This window comes from Cataglyphis hispanica, chromosome 1 (assembly GCF_021464435.1).
Source record: "Cataglyphis hispanica isolate Lineage 1 chromosome 1, ULB_Chis1_1.0, whole genome shotgun sequence".
NCBI classification, from domain to species: domain Eukaryota; kingdom Metazoa; phylum Arthropoda; class Insecta; order Hymenoptera; family Formicidae; genus Cataglyphis; species Cataglyphis hispanica.
This window is the reverse complement of record NC_065954.1, coordinates 5,721,616-5,735,913: the sequence shown is the minus strand read 5'-3', so window position 1 is coordinate 5,735,913 and position 14,298 is coordinate 5,721,616. Positions and strand designations below refer to the sequence as shown.

Here is a 14,298-nt window from a genome sequence, read left to right as displayed (position 1 = left end):
TGGCATCGTCGTCTCGTCGGCCTCTGGCTTTTCTCTCCACGTGTTCCACATTGCCTCCGCCCGGATATCGTCCATCCGTGTCTCGCAATAATAGCTTCCGCATCCTGGCGCTCTCTTGGTCGTCTTCTTTCCCTGGCTCGACCGATCATCTTTCGTCGCGCCAACCGAATCGCGCCACCGCCTTGTGTTGCGACAGTTACGGAACGTGCTTCGACTCGAAAGCCGAAACGGTCGTTATCGTCTGATGGGATCCATAAAGGACGAACGCCATTTTTAAGGGATATGCCGTTAATACGCATAATGTACCACATCCCACATGCGATAATCATCGAGGCAAGTTTTCGAGTGAACTTATTTCAGAAAAGAAAACTTTGCCCGCGGCGGTGATACACTTTATTGGATTATTTTTCTTAGCCAAATAAACTTCTCTGTGAAAACAACGCCTGAGAAATACTGCATTAATAAATTTCTTGGCATTAATTTAATTTGCTAACGCAATTATACGAGTCAGCTAATGAAGGAACAATACTTTATTATATGCAAGATAACAGAAGAAAGATTATATAAACAAAGCATGATTTTTTGAATATGATATTACTTTTTTATGTAGCATAAGTCTGTGCGAGGATAATAAAAACGTAGCACATCTTTTGTCACGTTTTATGTGGACCGTTTGTTGTTAAATCAACGGAGTTTGTCATAATGGGAAAACTTGAAAGCTTCTTTGCAAGCAGTGCAGCATATTACATTTATATAAACTTAATTTCGCAACTAATAATTATGACACTCATTTAATGTTATTGTTGACATTCTTTTTAACACTGTACTCTGATAAAAAAGTTTGTTAAAGAAAAAGTTTATCAAAGAAAAAACTTATTATACTATGTTTTACAATGTTTGCAACATTTGCATAAAACAGATGTATTTATACTGTCAAAACTTTTTATATATTTCAGTAATCTTTTATTTTTAATAATAAATAATATAAATTAGATAATCACGCATAACTAGATCTCTGAATTTAAATTCACAAGATAAAAATTGACTTTAATTTTATTTAAAAAATATCGTTCTGAAATTGTATGATATTAATAAAATGCATATCAGTACTTTCATCGTTTGCATTTCATTACGTAGCATTAAACGATACGAATCGTATTCGCGTTTTAAATCGCATTATTTAAAACTATGCATAATAGACTTGTGAGTGCTTTTAAGCTGTTCGCGAAATCGAATCTCAAAGTAATAATTTCCACATAGGAAACAATTTCATTATCATCTGTAAATTGCATGCTTGATGTTACTCCATAGATTCGGCCAAATTGACGATATTTGAAAGATGAATTTTATTTCGAGCATATCTCAGCATACAATAGATAAAGTTTGTACGGAAATGAAACGATAGCAACATCGATTCCATGGTTTACACAAATTGAAAAAATTTATTAATTATTATTGTGTGTGTGTGTGTGTGTGTGTGTGTATATATAAACGCATGCATATTTCCATTCAAACAGAAAAACATTGCGCAATATTTTAGAGGCAATCTCTTATGTAATGCGTATAAATTTAATCAATTGTTTTTTGTTTTTTTTTTTCTTTAGTGTTCAGAATTAAAATGAGACAAGGAAACGATTAAGTATTTCGAGAATAATCGATTAATTAATGGAGAAAATTTAAATTAAAACCGATGTTGATGAAATCGCATCTTGGATACGCAGCGTTAGCAATTGTGTTCGTTTACTTTGTGCGTTCGAGCTCTGTTGAAGGTTAATTTCGCTCTCCGCGGAAGTCAATATTTTCGACGCATCGGACAACCTATGCATTGCGACCTATGCGAGAAGAATATGCATCGTATCTTTCGCATATACGTCCGGAGAACAAATCTCCACCGCCAGTATATACCTGAATTCCTGGGCATTTTATATGTACATACGTCTAGCGTCTATAGGTATATATGTATATTGTATACATATGGGTATATATCTCTTCTCTCCGTTTGTACGGAAAGATGGTGTTCAGAGCTTTTGCTCCTCGATGCAGAACCGCTTCCGCCGGCTCGCGTCCACTGCATTATTCAATTCTGATCGCTTGCAATAAAGAAGCGGAATAAGGGACGCACAATCGTCCTAGCACACCGCCACATGGATCGCAGACACGTACAATATTCTTCTCACCAGAAATTTTTCTATGTACGTGGCCGTAGTATTGATGCATGCGTATCGGTGACCTATACAAAATATCCTTCGCGATTTTTTTAGATGATGCGTATATCTTTGATAGAGATTGCATGTTAAAACCGAGGATTTATGTTTGCTGCTTGAACAAAATATTCGCAATACTCTACATTCTATTTAAATAAGAAAAAAATTAAGATTTTTTTATATAATCTAAAATTATAAGATCTTATTTTGTTCAATAATATATAAAGAAAGTATGGAAAAGCGCAAATCAAAGTAATTTCATCACTGAAGATTGTAATGATCAAGTTTCAGTCGAAAAAGCCGTTGGACAGAAATAAACTTCAGCGATGGACTTGTTAAAAAATATAAAAATGTGCCTCGCGCCTTTGAGGCAGGATTTTGTCATTAGTCTTCGCTTTGCAACTTAACGCCGAAGAACAGAAATCGTATCGTAACAGGAGACTTTCCGCGAAATACGGTCTTCTCCATGGAGTTATTACGATTTTGTCTAAAGTAGTCGGTTTTACTGAAACGTGAAACAAAACTAATTAGAATTGCGGATGTTATTTTGTGATTTTTATTAGGGGATCTTTGGAGACATTTGACATAAAGAAGTTTACGGAGAAAGCGGTGAACTATTGACACGGAAATTCGAAGATAAAGAGAGAAATTCGGCGGGGTGAGGGAAAAAGGAAGAAGGAAAAGAGAGATGACATCTCTTATCGAGGCATGGGCCCCAGAATGGCTCGAAAAAGATTGGATTTTCGCTTCAAATACGCCGCGCCGCGTCTCTGCGAAAGACCGAGGGATTCCTCTCACGTCTTGCGCGATTCTATCTTGCCGAAGCCCGGCACGAAGCGATGCCCAGCGAGATTCGTAGTCTCGCAGTCGCAGTTGCAGGAAGACGGTCGGCAAGTGATTTCAGAGCTAATGCATTGTCGCATAAATATATAACGCGAGGAAAACATAGACTCGCTCCCTCGAACAAGTCGGTGCGGCGACGCGCCGTTGACAATAGGGCACGGGAAACCTTTATCGCGAAATTATACGGCATGACGAATCGCGGAATTCGGACCTCGTCTGCGATAAAGTAGGTCGTGCGTCCGAGGAAAATGTCCGACTTTCGCGAAAGTGAAAATCGATGGCAATGTCCCAACTAGGAGTTGAAAATACGCGCAGAGAAAATGAAAAAGAATAATATGAAAATAAAATATTATATATATATATATATAAAATTGTATTTAATATATTGTTTTTGTGCAAATTTTCTTTCTATGCTTTAGAGGGAAAGAGAAAAATAAGTCTGAGAAAATGATGTATCTCGCAAGAAAAATATAACCCGAGAAAAACATGCTTGTTCTCGAACAAATCGACAGCGCACGCTCGATGATACGGTCGCGGCAGGGCAATCTTTATCGCGGAATTATACAGCGCGACAAGTCGTCGACCTCGGATTTCGTCTACGATAAAACAGAGCGCGACCAGAAAAAAATTCGAAAGACACAGTCTGTTTACAATGCTTAAGATAGAAATTCAGATTTTCGATATCGAGAGTTATAAATAAATGGACAAATTAATTATGATTACACATATTAATTTAAATTCCAATTTGTATATTCTCGTGCAGTAGTATATAATGTTTCATTGTAATCTCTTACTCATATGTCAGCAATATACAGTAAAATACAAATGCTTGGACGGTGCAGATGCATATGTCTTGTAGTGACGATAATTTATGAACTCAGTCGTTGCGCCTCTAATCGCAGCTCGTTAAACGGATTTAACAACCATCCTTTCCGCATATAAGATCGTATCTCATCACGTGTTTAATTGTTCGAAGGCGTATCGAATTATTTTGCTTTCATTTGTAAAAGTGCGAAAGGCAATAGTAAATTGAAAACAAAGAATTTGAGACGTAAATTAATTTTAAAATTTTCTATTACACATATACATATATATACACAAAGATACTATGAGAAATAAAAAATGAGAGAAATTTCACACAATCTCCTCTCCATTATTTATAATAGCATAATATTTATAATATAAATAATGTACGTGTTTGATTTTAAAACTTTAAGACATTTTGAAGTGTAATCTTTCCTTTGACATTTTGAGATCCCAAACGAGTGCACGTAACTCGTACAGCCGCAAGGTTTTTACAAGCAATAAAACGATCAAAGAAGAAAAGCGCTCGCGCTCAAGGCTAAACGTATTACCGAAGCTCGTGGATCTCATCTTATCGAGATATCGCAGCGGACTCCGATTTCTGCAAAGGCGCATGCTTTCGTTCTTTCCCGCGCGCGCAGCTGGTGTCCTTTTAACGCGACGCCGGATGGCAATAAACCACTGCTTGGTGGTATAGGGCCGAAGAAGAGAAGGCATAGGATTTACGCGGGATTGTATTACCGGGCGGGGTGTTAGCCAGCTGCCCGGTGTCGCATTTTATAACGTTACGACTGACATTAGCCCCCGCAGTGTTTCCCCGCGTTTACCTCACCGCGCTCGGCCGCGCTTGGCCGCAACGGGCGCGAGCCGCATGCTCGTTTAGAACCGCGGTCAGCGCGACCATCAACACCTCTATTCTTACCGAACGGTATCCCGATTCGTGAGACCGACTGTCATCATCCCCGATAATAACGACAGTTCATGTAGGATGATCGTAATTCTTTTTATAGACAAACTGCTAGATTTATGGGAAAGAGATTCTTTTTATTCCCCGTTTTATCGGAAGCGAAAAATTGTGCTCTTCCACATTTAGTGTTTTAATATGATATTATATAGTCAATTTAATATAATGATATATACATATGTACGCGCGGATAGATGTATAACCATATCAGTTTCACCGTATGGGAAACATTCACGGAGATTTCATTTCACGATATTACTCAGGCTTACGTAGCTTTATGCGAAATATGAGAAAATCCTCAAAAATGATATTGCGACATAAATTTCGCTCGGAGCAATCTGATAACTTCTTGCGGAGGTATTACTTGGGCTTGCAGCTAGTTTGTATATGATGTATAAAAATATGCGGGGATCTACTTTGTTGGAAGATTTTGAGAATGCAAACTTATGAAGCAACTTGTGCTTAAGTTTACAACCTCTTTCTCATTATTTTCATCTCATTTATTATCGATCTTTTTTTTTATGCATGTATGAAAATTGATAAGTCAGAAGTGTTTGACAATAAATATTCGCAATCCTTACAGCATCCCCAATTATTTTTCATTAAAAGATAACTTGTGTGCCATTTGTGAAAATTTTTCATTTTCTCTGTGACACAGTAAAATTATATACATATAGCATATATAATATATTTAGACAATGCATATACGCGAATGCAAAGTTTAGCTAAAGATAATAGACATAAAGCTTTGCGTAGTTTGCGAGATGCCTTGCAGCTTTAAAATTGTAATACCGCAAAGTCTTCGCTGCACAGAGAGAGATAGAGAGAGGGAGATAAAGAGACGCGCATCTCTTTGAATATTCAGTGTTATCGCACCTATTATTATGTGCCGGGAAACGCATACAAGAGCTACAGCCTCCTACGTTTAGGAGTCAGACGCGAAGCGATGCTCTCTCTCTCTCTCTCTTTCTCTCTCAGTGTGTTAATCGAGCGATTAAAATTATAATCTCGGCGTAATCACGCCGTTCTATTACAGCGCTTGGCGCGAGTCTAATTAATATTAAAAGGCCGAAATTAATAATTAGAGGCGTCGCGCTAACGGCAAGAAAGCAAACTGTCGGAAGGCGCGGCTACGCACTGACATGCCCTCGCGGAACAATGGCTGGGAGAGCAGCAGACTTCATTATCCGCAGTGTTGGAAACGATCGTAATTTTTCACCTGAGAGTGGGATTCAATTTCAACTGCAGCGCATCGCGTTACCTGTACGTCTCTCTGTCACCTTATCTTCTCTTTTGAAACGCGCGTTTGGGGCGGACTCGAGCGCGCGGATCCGGGTATCAGATTTTTATTAGGATTCTTTTTATATACGTGTATACCCCCTATGGGGCTCTACGTTCCACGACAATCGTCTTACCTGAAGGACGCCTTCGTTTGCGCGACGCGATCTCCTTGAGAGAAAGATCGCAGATAAGCACCGCTCGTGACAAACGATCGAGTATCAACGGCCTCCAAGATTTTTCACGCCCTCCCTTCTCGGAAGGGCCCATTATGTTTTCTAGTGGCCGGAGACTATCAGAGTAACGTTACTACAGGATAGATATCTCACTTTAGATGTTAGATACGCTAGTTTAATTTCGGACAAGAGGATTTACATAGAACAGAGAATGATAGACGTTAAAGATTTCATAATGAAGATATTTATTATTAAATGGAGAGGAATTTCTCTCTGTGAAAGTAATGCTGAAAATGCAGAGATAGATATCTCATTTGCGGATATTCCATTTTATTAAGCTTTGAAAGAGAGTAAAATTTTTACATAATCCAGAAATTAAAAGGAATAAGTGTAGAATTTTAAAAAAATAAACAATTACAAGAGACGCATGCACTTTATTGAATTAAAATAATAATAGAACAATTGACGACTGCGCTTAGATTCATCGACTTTAAAATATATTTTCTTTTATCGCTCGTTGATTTTTAATAGAGGATTCACGACATGACAAAGATTTATGCAATGGCGTAGAAACTGTGTACAGCACTCACAATTTCTACGATGAAACATGCGTTACATCATAATTGGATCACACGCTCGAGCCTATCCTCAGCTCGCACAGCTGAAACAGTCCAATCTTCCACTCAGACGACACTCAACTCAATATGTGGCAGCAACGCCGCTCGCAATTACCTTTTTAACTTTCAATATATCAGACAGCCGTCCAATTGGTTTAATCGGTGAAGGTGTTGTGTACACATTCATACAATCCACATCTACCACCATCGTCGTGTCGCCTAGTTAGAGAAGCTACCTGCTTAGAGTGACGTTGGATCCTTTCGTGACTGGACTACGACTTAACTTAGATCAGGGGCATCTTAACTTCGTAGCAACGAGAACTGCGTAATCTGCCTAGGTTGCTGACGATCAAACTCAGTACTCCTCGACCTACTTTTACATTGGTTAAAGGAACATCCGTGCACGTTTTCGAACTTCCTTCCCAAAAGTCGTATCGCGACGACTTCCCGTCGCATTAGCCTTACGCTTATGTCCCTGAGTTAGATTAAGCTGTCACAAGAAAAATCACCGATCCCGTTCGAATCAACGGGAACGACGTTTGAAATTTGCAATACGCTTCCGAGTAATCCAGCAATCTCGATGGAATTTGGTAAATTTATACGATAGACTGAAAAATTGGATTGAAAAATATATTAACTCCGCCAGAGTATCATGTATCGCGATGCTTTTTTATAATTGGAAATGCTGATAGATTTTTATCGATATTATTCAAATGTGATACAGAGCTACGATAATACTGTAATTTTGCAAAAGCATTGGCTTATATTTTTATCTCGTGTTTTCTCTGCTGTGCTATTTGCTATTAACGATAATTAGCGAAGAAAGAGCCATGCATCGTGACTGACGCGCTAGAGAACGGACCGACCGGTAACTTAATCCATCGTATCGATTAGGAAATATAACCCAATTTCAGCTAACCGATTTACTCGCACAAATGGATTAACCCGGCTTGGAGAGGGGCCACGGCGTGAACACGCCGAATTGCTGCTTACTCCGTTCTTCCGTAGTGCAACCCCGGCTTTACGGCCTCTCCTTTTTCGTCGTTCATCTTGTTTTCAGCCACTCCCCTTGCTTCATTTGTCTGTTACGTGCAATCAAGAATCCGGTTGTCCTAGCCGGAGCATCGTACATCTGCTCGAAGGCTCTTAGGAGAAAGAGATTCAAGAAGTTAGATTTATTTATTTCTGAGAAAAAATTTCCAGAGTTCTATCTATTTGGATAATTGGACATTGAATATGGAAATAATCGCGAAATATCATAATCTTTCGAGTTAATTATAATGTATTAGGCGAAAAAAATTGGGCTAGCAAATAACTAATTTGATTCATTAATTAGTAATAGTATCATATATATGAGTTTTAAATTATTAATATTATTAATATTAATAATATAAAAATATTATATCTTAAAAGCAAAGCCATTTATTATGACACAATATGTAGAAACATCAATCTTCCGGTTATTAAATTTTTGAAAAAATTATTTTTACATTGATTTGTAGATAAAAGAAACTGCAGGAAATCTGATATATTCTCTGCACATTATACAGAGATAGAATTAAATTATTCTATAGACACATTCTATTTCCTTATTAAATCACATTCTTTTATCGACAATTGAATTATTTTTCAAGTGCACATCCCACACACTCATCTTTTATCAAATAATTCAAAGTTCAAATAAGGCCATCTTTGGCTATTTTCCAGCTTTGAAAAAAACCTCCATTATTTCGCCATTAAGCTTTTTTCTTCACGATTTTTGTCAAATGTCGAGCATGCTGATACTTTTAGTAAAAATGAATTTTATACCTCGGGCTCTATTCCTAAATTAATGATCCCATGGAAAAAGTAATATTTATTGCGCGAGATTTCTTCTCTCGCATATCTTCTATTTTTTTTCTGCGCCGCCGCGTAAGAACGGCGGGCTCCTGCCAGTGATATTTTTTCATGTCGTGTCTGATTGCTTCCTGCTCCGGGAAATATGAGCAGACGTTTATAGGATCGCGTCGGGATCTAAGCGCGATTATTTATGGTATTTGTCGGACTGGATTTGTTAAGCAACTTATAAATTGCGCGAGGCACACGACACATCTTAACGATTTCTTCAAGGGGAAGGAAAACGCTCATCTTTCCGAACTTTGAAAAGATATCTCTGTCTTAGTTTATATTTAAAATCTTCGTTCGTAAATTCATCATTTTTGTTAAAAATGCGTCAGTTAAGTTTTTCTGAGTTTGGAGCGATAAAAATTACAATTTATAAGAGAGTGAAAATTTTTAAATCGCTATTCTTGAATTATTAATGACTACGTTTACATGTCATCTTTAATCGAGTTTAATAACATTCGTAGTTTTAAAACTGGTTAATCACACAGCCTTTTCTCTGAGAAATGGAATTCCTGTGATTGGCCAATCTCAGATCTACGGATGTTGTTAAACCCGATTAAAGATGAGCAAATGTAGTCTTTTTTTTTTGCAATTATATAGCAAGAAAAAATTGTTAAACAATTTGATTTTGATTCTGCTGGATTTTGATAAGTAAAGAAAGAGTTTATTTATTTAATAAATGTAATTAAAAAAAAGAAAAACCCGCCTTTCGATCAATATACATATACCATGTGTATTATATCCCGGAAATATTTTTCTTTAAGTCTCTTTAAATCACTTCGTCTATATATCATGAAAGTGAAACGTTATCTTAAGGCGATGAGTTTGAGATTAAGTCCAATGCTCTGACTGCTTTCTCGTCGAACCCGTGTAAAACCAATTTGAAAAAGATTTCGTAAGTATTCGATTTAACCAGCCGAGCCTGTATTCAGAGGCTTTATACAATGTGAATTTTTAAGCGGAAAATCCAATATTGGCGTCGCGGCGCATTGTTAACTTCCCGCTTGTTTCCTTTTTTTGGTCGCTTTAGTCCTCCCTCTTCGCTCTTCCCTTTATATCTCTCGTCCCTACCAAACGTACTGTCAATCGAGTTATTCTTGGGGGGATTTCAGGCCACGGCGGAGCGAGTCATACATTATGGCGTGCGCATAATGCTATTCATGAGTTCGCATGATTATCGGAAAACTATATTTATCCTAAGCACCATATTAAATCCCTGTTTCGACGTTGGCTCTTCATTCGGCCGGCTTCGACCGCGCTGATCCCCCCCGGTCTCTCGATGAGGGGACGAAGATAAATATTGTCGATGATGAAAATAAAATCCTTGACACGGGTCCGACGGCTAAGGGTCTTAACCTTGTCACCCACGTGAACGACATTTTCCGAAAGCCCGTGGGTCTCGTGCAACGATACGCACACGCGGCCCGTCAATGTCGAGCTTAATGGTGGCATCTGCATCTTTTATAAGCTCCGGGGATGATGCGTTATCTGCATCCCTGAACGCACATCGCCGATACCATAGTTCATGTACCTCGCCGCCTCCGCAAGCACACGTGTGCCAAAACAGATACATCCGTCGATTTATCGGTCGTACATATCGCCCTTGGAGCAACGCTCCGGATCAAGCGATCGGTTAGAGTATATGCAATCAACCCTCCCATTTATTACCCGACACACCAATACATATCGGCATGAATTTAACTAATAATCAGCGATAAATGAGATATATATGGGAGATACTAATCGATGTCGACTATATTCTGATTTGCGATCCTTTACAATCATGTAAACAATTTGTCATCATATTTAATAACTCGAGTCATAGTTATTAATGCGTCTATCGAATCATTGAGGAGCCGTGAACAATTTCTAATTTAAACGTAGATGAGACGTAATCGTGTGTGACATAACTTTTATGTTATATCTCAGACTTTAATAACATCGATTATTGCTTACTGTTTCAGGCTTCCGCCACCGCAACAGCAGGTAACGGTGGGTTCTCTGGGTGGTGGTTTAGGTGGTGCCGGAAATGGCGGTACCGCTACAGTAGGCGCTCAAGGCCAAGCTATGGTGATGCCAGGTTTTCCACTTCGCGCCGCAGCGATGCCGCACTATTCTCCGTATTCGCCGTCGCGTTTTCACATCGATAAACGTTGTCAGCATAGATGCTCTTGGAAATGCTTCTCAATTGCTCTGATCCTCTTGGCCGTGGCTCTTACGGCGATGCTGGCTTACTTTGCTGGTAAGTAATTATGCTTATAACATTAAAATTCTGCTTATAACATTAAAATGATGTTTACCCCGCAAAGTTTAATTCGATCCATGTAACTTTGCTGTATTCTCTATATACAATTAATTTTGAATCGAACAAATATTTGATTAGATTAATGATCAGAATAAACTGTCTAAAAGATATAGTCAAATTTGTGTATTTGTAATATACGATAGCGAGGGGCCATTTAATACAACGATTTCATAAATAATATTTACCTCGGCGTAAATTTGAGTGAGCCGTTTTTATTAGTCCCAAAGCGCACGTCCGAATCGTAATACGCCGGCGGATGGTCCACACAATTCTATTGCTGGCTGACCCGAAATTCACGGTACAATAATTCATTATTAACTTGCAAATCTGGTTACGACTAACCCAACCCACCTAATGCTAAAATCCATCGGAACGTCGGCATTACTGTACCATGCTAATTCCTATATGCGGTGAGGGATTATACATATATGACTGACACTATAACATTCCGCGTAAAGGCATGACGAATTTCGCGTAATCGTGTAAATCATGACTAAATGAGACTTGCAAATATCAGAATGCGCGTAATGTATATTTTTGTTCAACTTATAAAGAAACAATATAAGAAAACGGAAAATTTTTTAATATAAAGCAATTTTCGATGTGCTAAAATAAAAGTTTTTTTTATTCAAATATTGAATTTAGATAACGTATGTAAAATTTAATAAACAGACGGCCAAGTGAACAAAATACGAAATTAATAAAAAAAGCACAAAAGATTCAATTGAATTTGAAAAAGAGTAAACTATCTGAAATATTTCACATTGTAACGGTACTATGTGCGCCCGCAAAACGCACTGTGTACCTACGATACACATTGACATTTTTCTTGCAATGACGGTGCATGTAACATTGCCGCAACAGCATTATTTTACGGTTGACGTTTACGGTGTTTCTTTGCGACAGAAGCAGCTTCGGGTTATAAAACACGCGAGTCCATTTTATTTTGCGTTGCGTTGAAACGTTTGTTACAAAGGGATATTGCTGGACCGTTATAAAGTTCCAAAATGCAGCACGAAAGACATTATTTCCATGATGTTTCAGTTATAAATATGTCAAAGAAATTTTTTACCTAATGAAGAAATACAGTAATAAAAGTAACAATTTATGAACATATTTTTTTATTTTTGCTTTTAATAAAATTAATTTGCTTTTAATTTCAAATTCAACTTCCTCTACCCAATTATTATTATTATCATATCCGCAGAATAGAGTTTATTTTCGAGTAAAATAATATAGAGGTGGTACGCGCGGCTTTTAGAAAAACTAAAAAAACCAATTATTATATTATCACATTTTTAGAACAAAATCCTCGGAATTTGCGTAGCGAGCAACGCAATTAAATGAGATAATGTAAACGAGGATATATGTCGCCTTCGAGAAAATTAAATACTGTTCAACAACAGAAGTCCGGATCTTCTGTGAGGAGCTACAACCGTAACATTGCTAACGTAATGGTTCATTTAACACGAAGTGGTTGGCTCCGTCCAGTTAGGGAGAGGCAAAAATATTACCCGTCGATAGTGAGAAAGGAAGCGTTTCGATGGCATGGGATACGTATGTTTTACCCATAATGCTCATGTTCTCAAACTACAAACCGTATAGCGTATCGAAGGGGCGTGAGGAAGAAGTGAATACATTGATATATATGAATCAATAGCACGCCTTTATATACATATATCCACTAATGATGCATCTAGCAGCGGTTCTCAACAAAAAAAATTTTATCTGATTGTCAGACAACAATACAATAATAAAATGTATCTTTATCATTTTCAAGTATCATTGATTTCAAAAATTTTAAGCTTAATTATATACTCATTAAAAAATAAGACAAATTATCAGAGATTATGAATATGTATCTTTGCTGAACGAATCGAGCATTTCGCGGGGCAATGGCCTACTCGACGCACAAATCGATAGCTCTGCTGCAACTAACAGCGCACGACCTCGGTACACCCGATGACTAATATTGACAAATTATTTGTTACGTAAATAATTTACAGCGTAATCTTACGATGTATGCATAGATGAAATCTTACTAAAGTTAAACACGGCATTCATGCCGTTTGTTATAGTTGGTTCTATTAACGAACTCGTGACAAGACAAATCATTCTCGTTATCCATGTTGTTAAGACCAACGTTAAAAGAATATACCCATCTCGGTTCTACGTTAGGATATTATTGCTGCAAAAAGGACTTAGAAAATGACTTCGCCAGGTCTGTTATGCTAATGTAGGAGCCAACGAAGTGCGAGGTTAAAGATACGCGCGGACGGGGTTGAAAATCGCTGCATCTTCATGGTGTGCCGGGTCCGATTAAGGAAATTAATGCCTGCCTGTTATCAGCACGCTACAGAAGAACCTATTTCCTTCTCTCTTGCCGCCATACAAATCGCGTTTTTGCATTCCGCGAGAAATCCGAAAATCCAAATGACGGTCAAGGTCCGTCTCGCAGACGTATTAGACTTTATCATCCGAGGTCACACGGACTAAGAAGATTTAGCGGGAGAAGGGAAGGATACGAGGATAGCTGGGTCCGCATTGTGTCCCGCGATATAACATTCTCTGTCCGCCTACGCTCTCTTATACTCTATCCTTTTCTCCCCAAACTCCGTTCATATCCTTCTTCTTTCTCCTGTACGGCGCAGAAGGAGAAAGGGGACGAAGGAAGATTGCAAAGTCGGTTCTCGGCCTCGAGAAGACTGCTCGCCAGCTGTTATTTCTACATTCCAGTAAATCGAGTCTGGAATCCAATCTGCCTGTTTGCTACTGCATCCAAACTACCCCAACAGCGCCAACCTTGCGTTATCCCCTTCCATCCCTCGTACCTCTTTGGTACGATCACATGCAGATCCGTTTACTCTCTTACCGCGCGCATACACGCGGACACGCATACACACACGCATACAGCAAGCGAACCCTTTCTTTTCGATTTCATTCTCTTTACCTTGCTTCAGAACGCATGGAGTTTGTATGCACGCGAATTGCTTTGCTTTTCGGTAATTTGATGTATATTTGCTTGTTCATTCGTGATCTTTAGAACTAAAATTGTTTTGCGACAAATTACTTGCAATACAAATTCTTTTCATGATTTCGTTTGGATAATAAAACCGCCCTCGTGACAATTATTCTTACTCTCGTGTACTTGAATCTAAAATAAAAATAGAGAACAATATGCTATTTTTTAATATATGCATTTATTCGCAAATTATAACTGTTT

The 14,298-nt window shown here is 38.1% G+C and overlaps 1 protein-coding gene across 3 annotated transcripts in view; it reads left to right on the top strand.

The window, feature by feature from the left end:
• The window catches only part of LOC126849324 (teneurin-a), a 420,000-nt gene that overhangs the window by 374,014 nt on the left and 31,688 nt on the right, over window positions 1-14,298 (top strand). For all 3 annotated transcript variants that reach the window (XM_050591054.1, XM_050591061.1, XM_050591069.1), the window contains one exon: window positions 10,735-11,012. In XM_050591054.1, coding sequence (XP_050447011.1) covers window positions 10,735-11,012 — 278 coding nt within the window. The remainder of the gene's footprint in view (window positions 1-10,734; window positions 11,013-14,298) is intronic.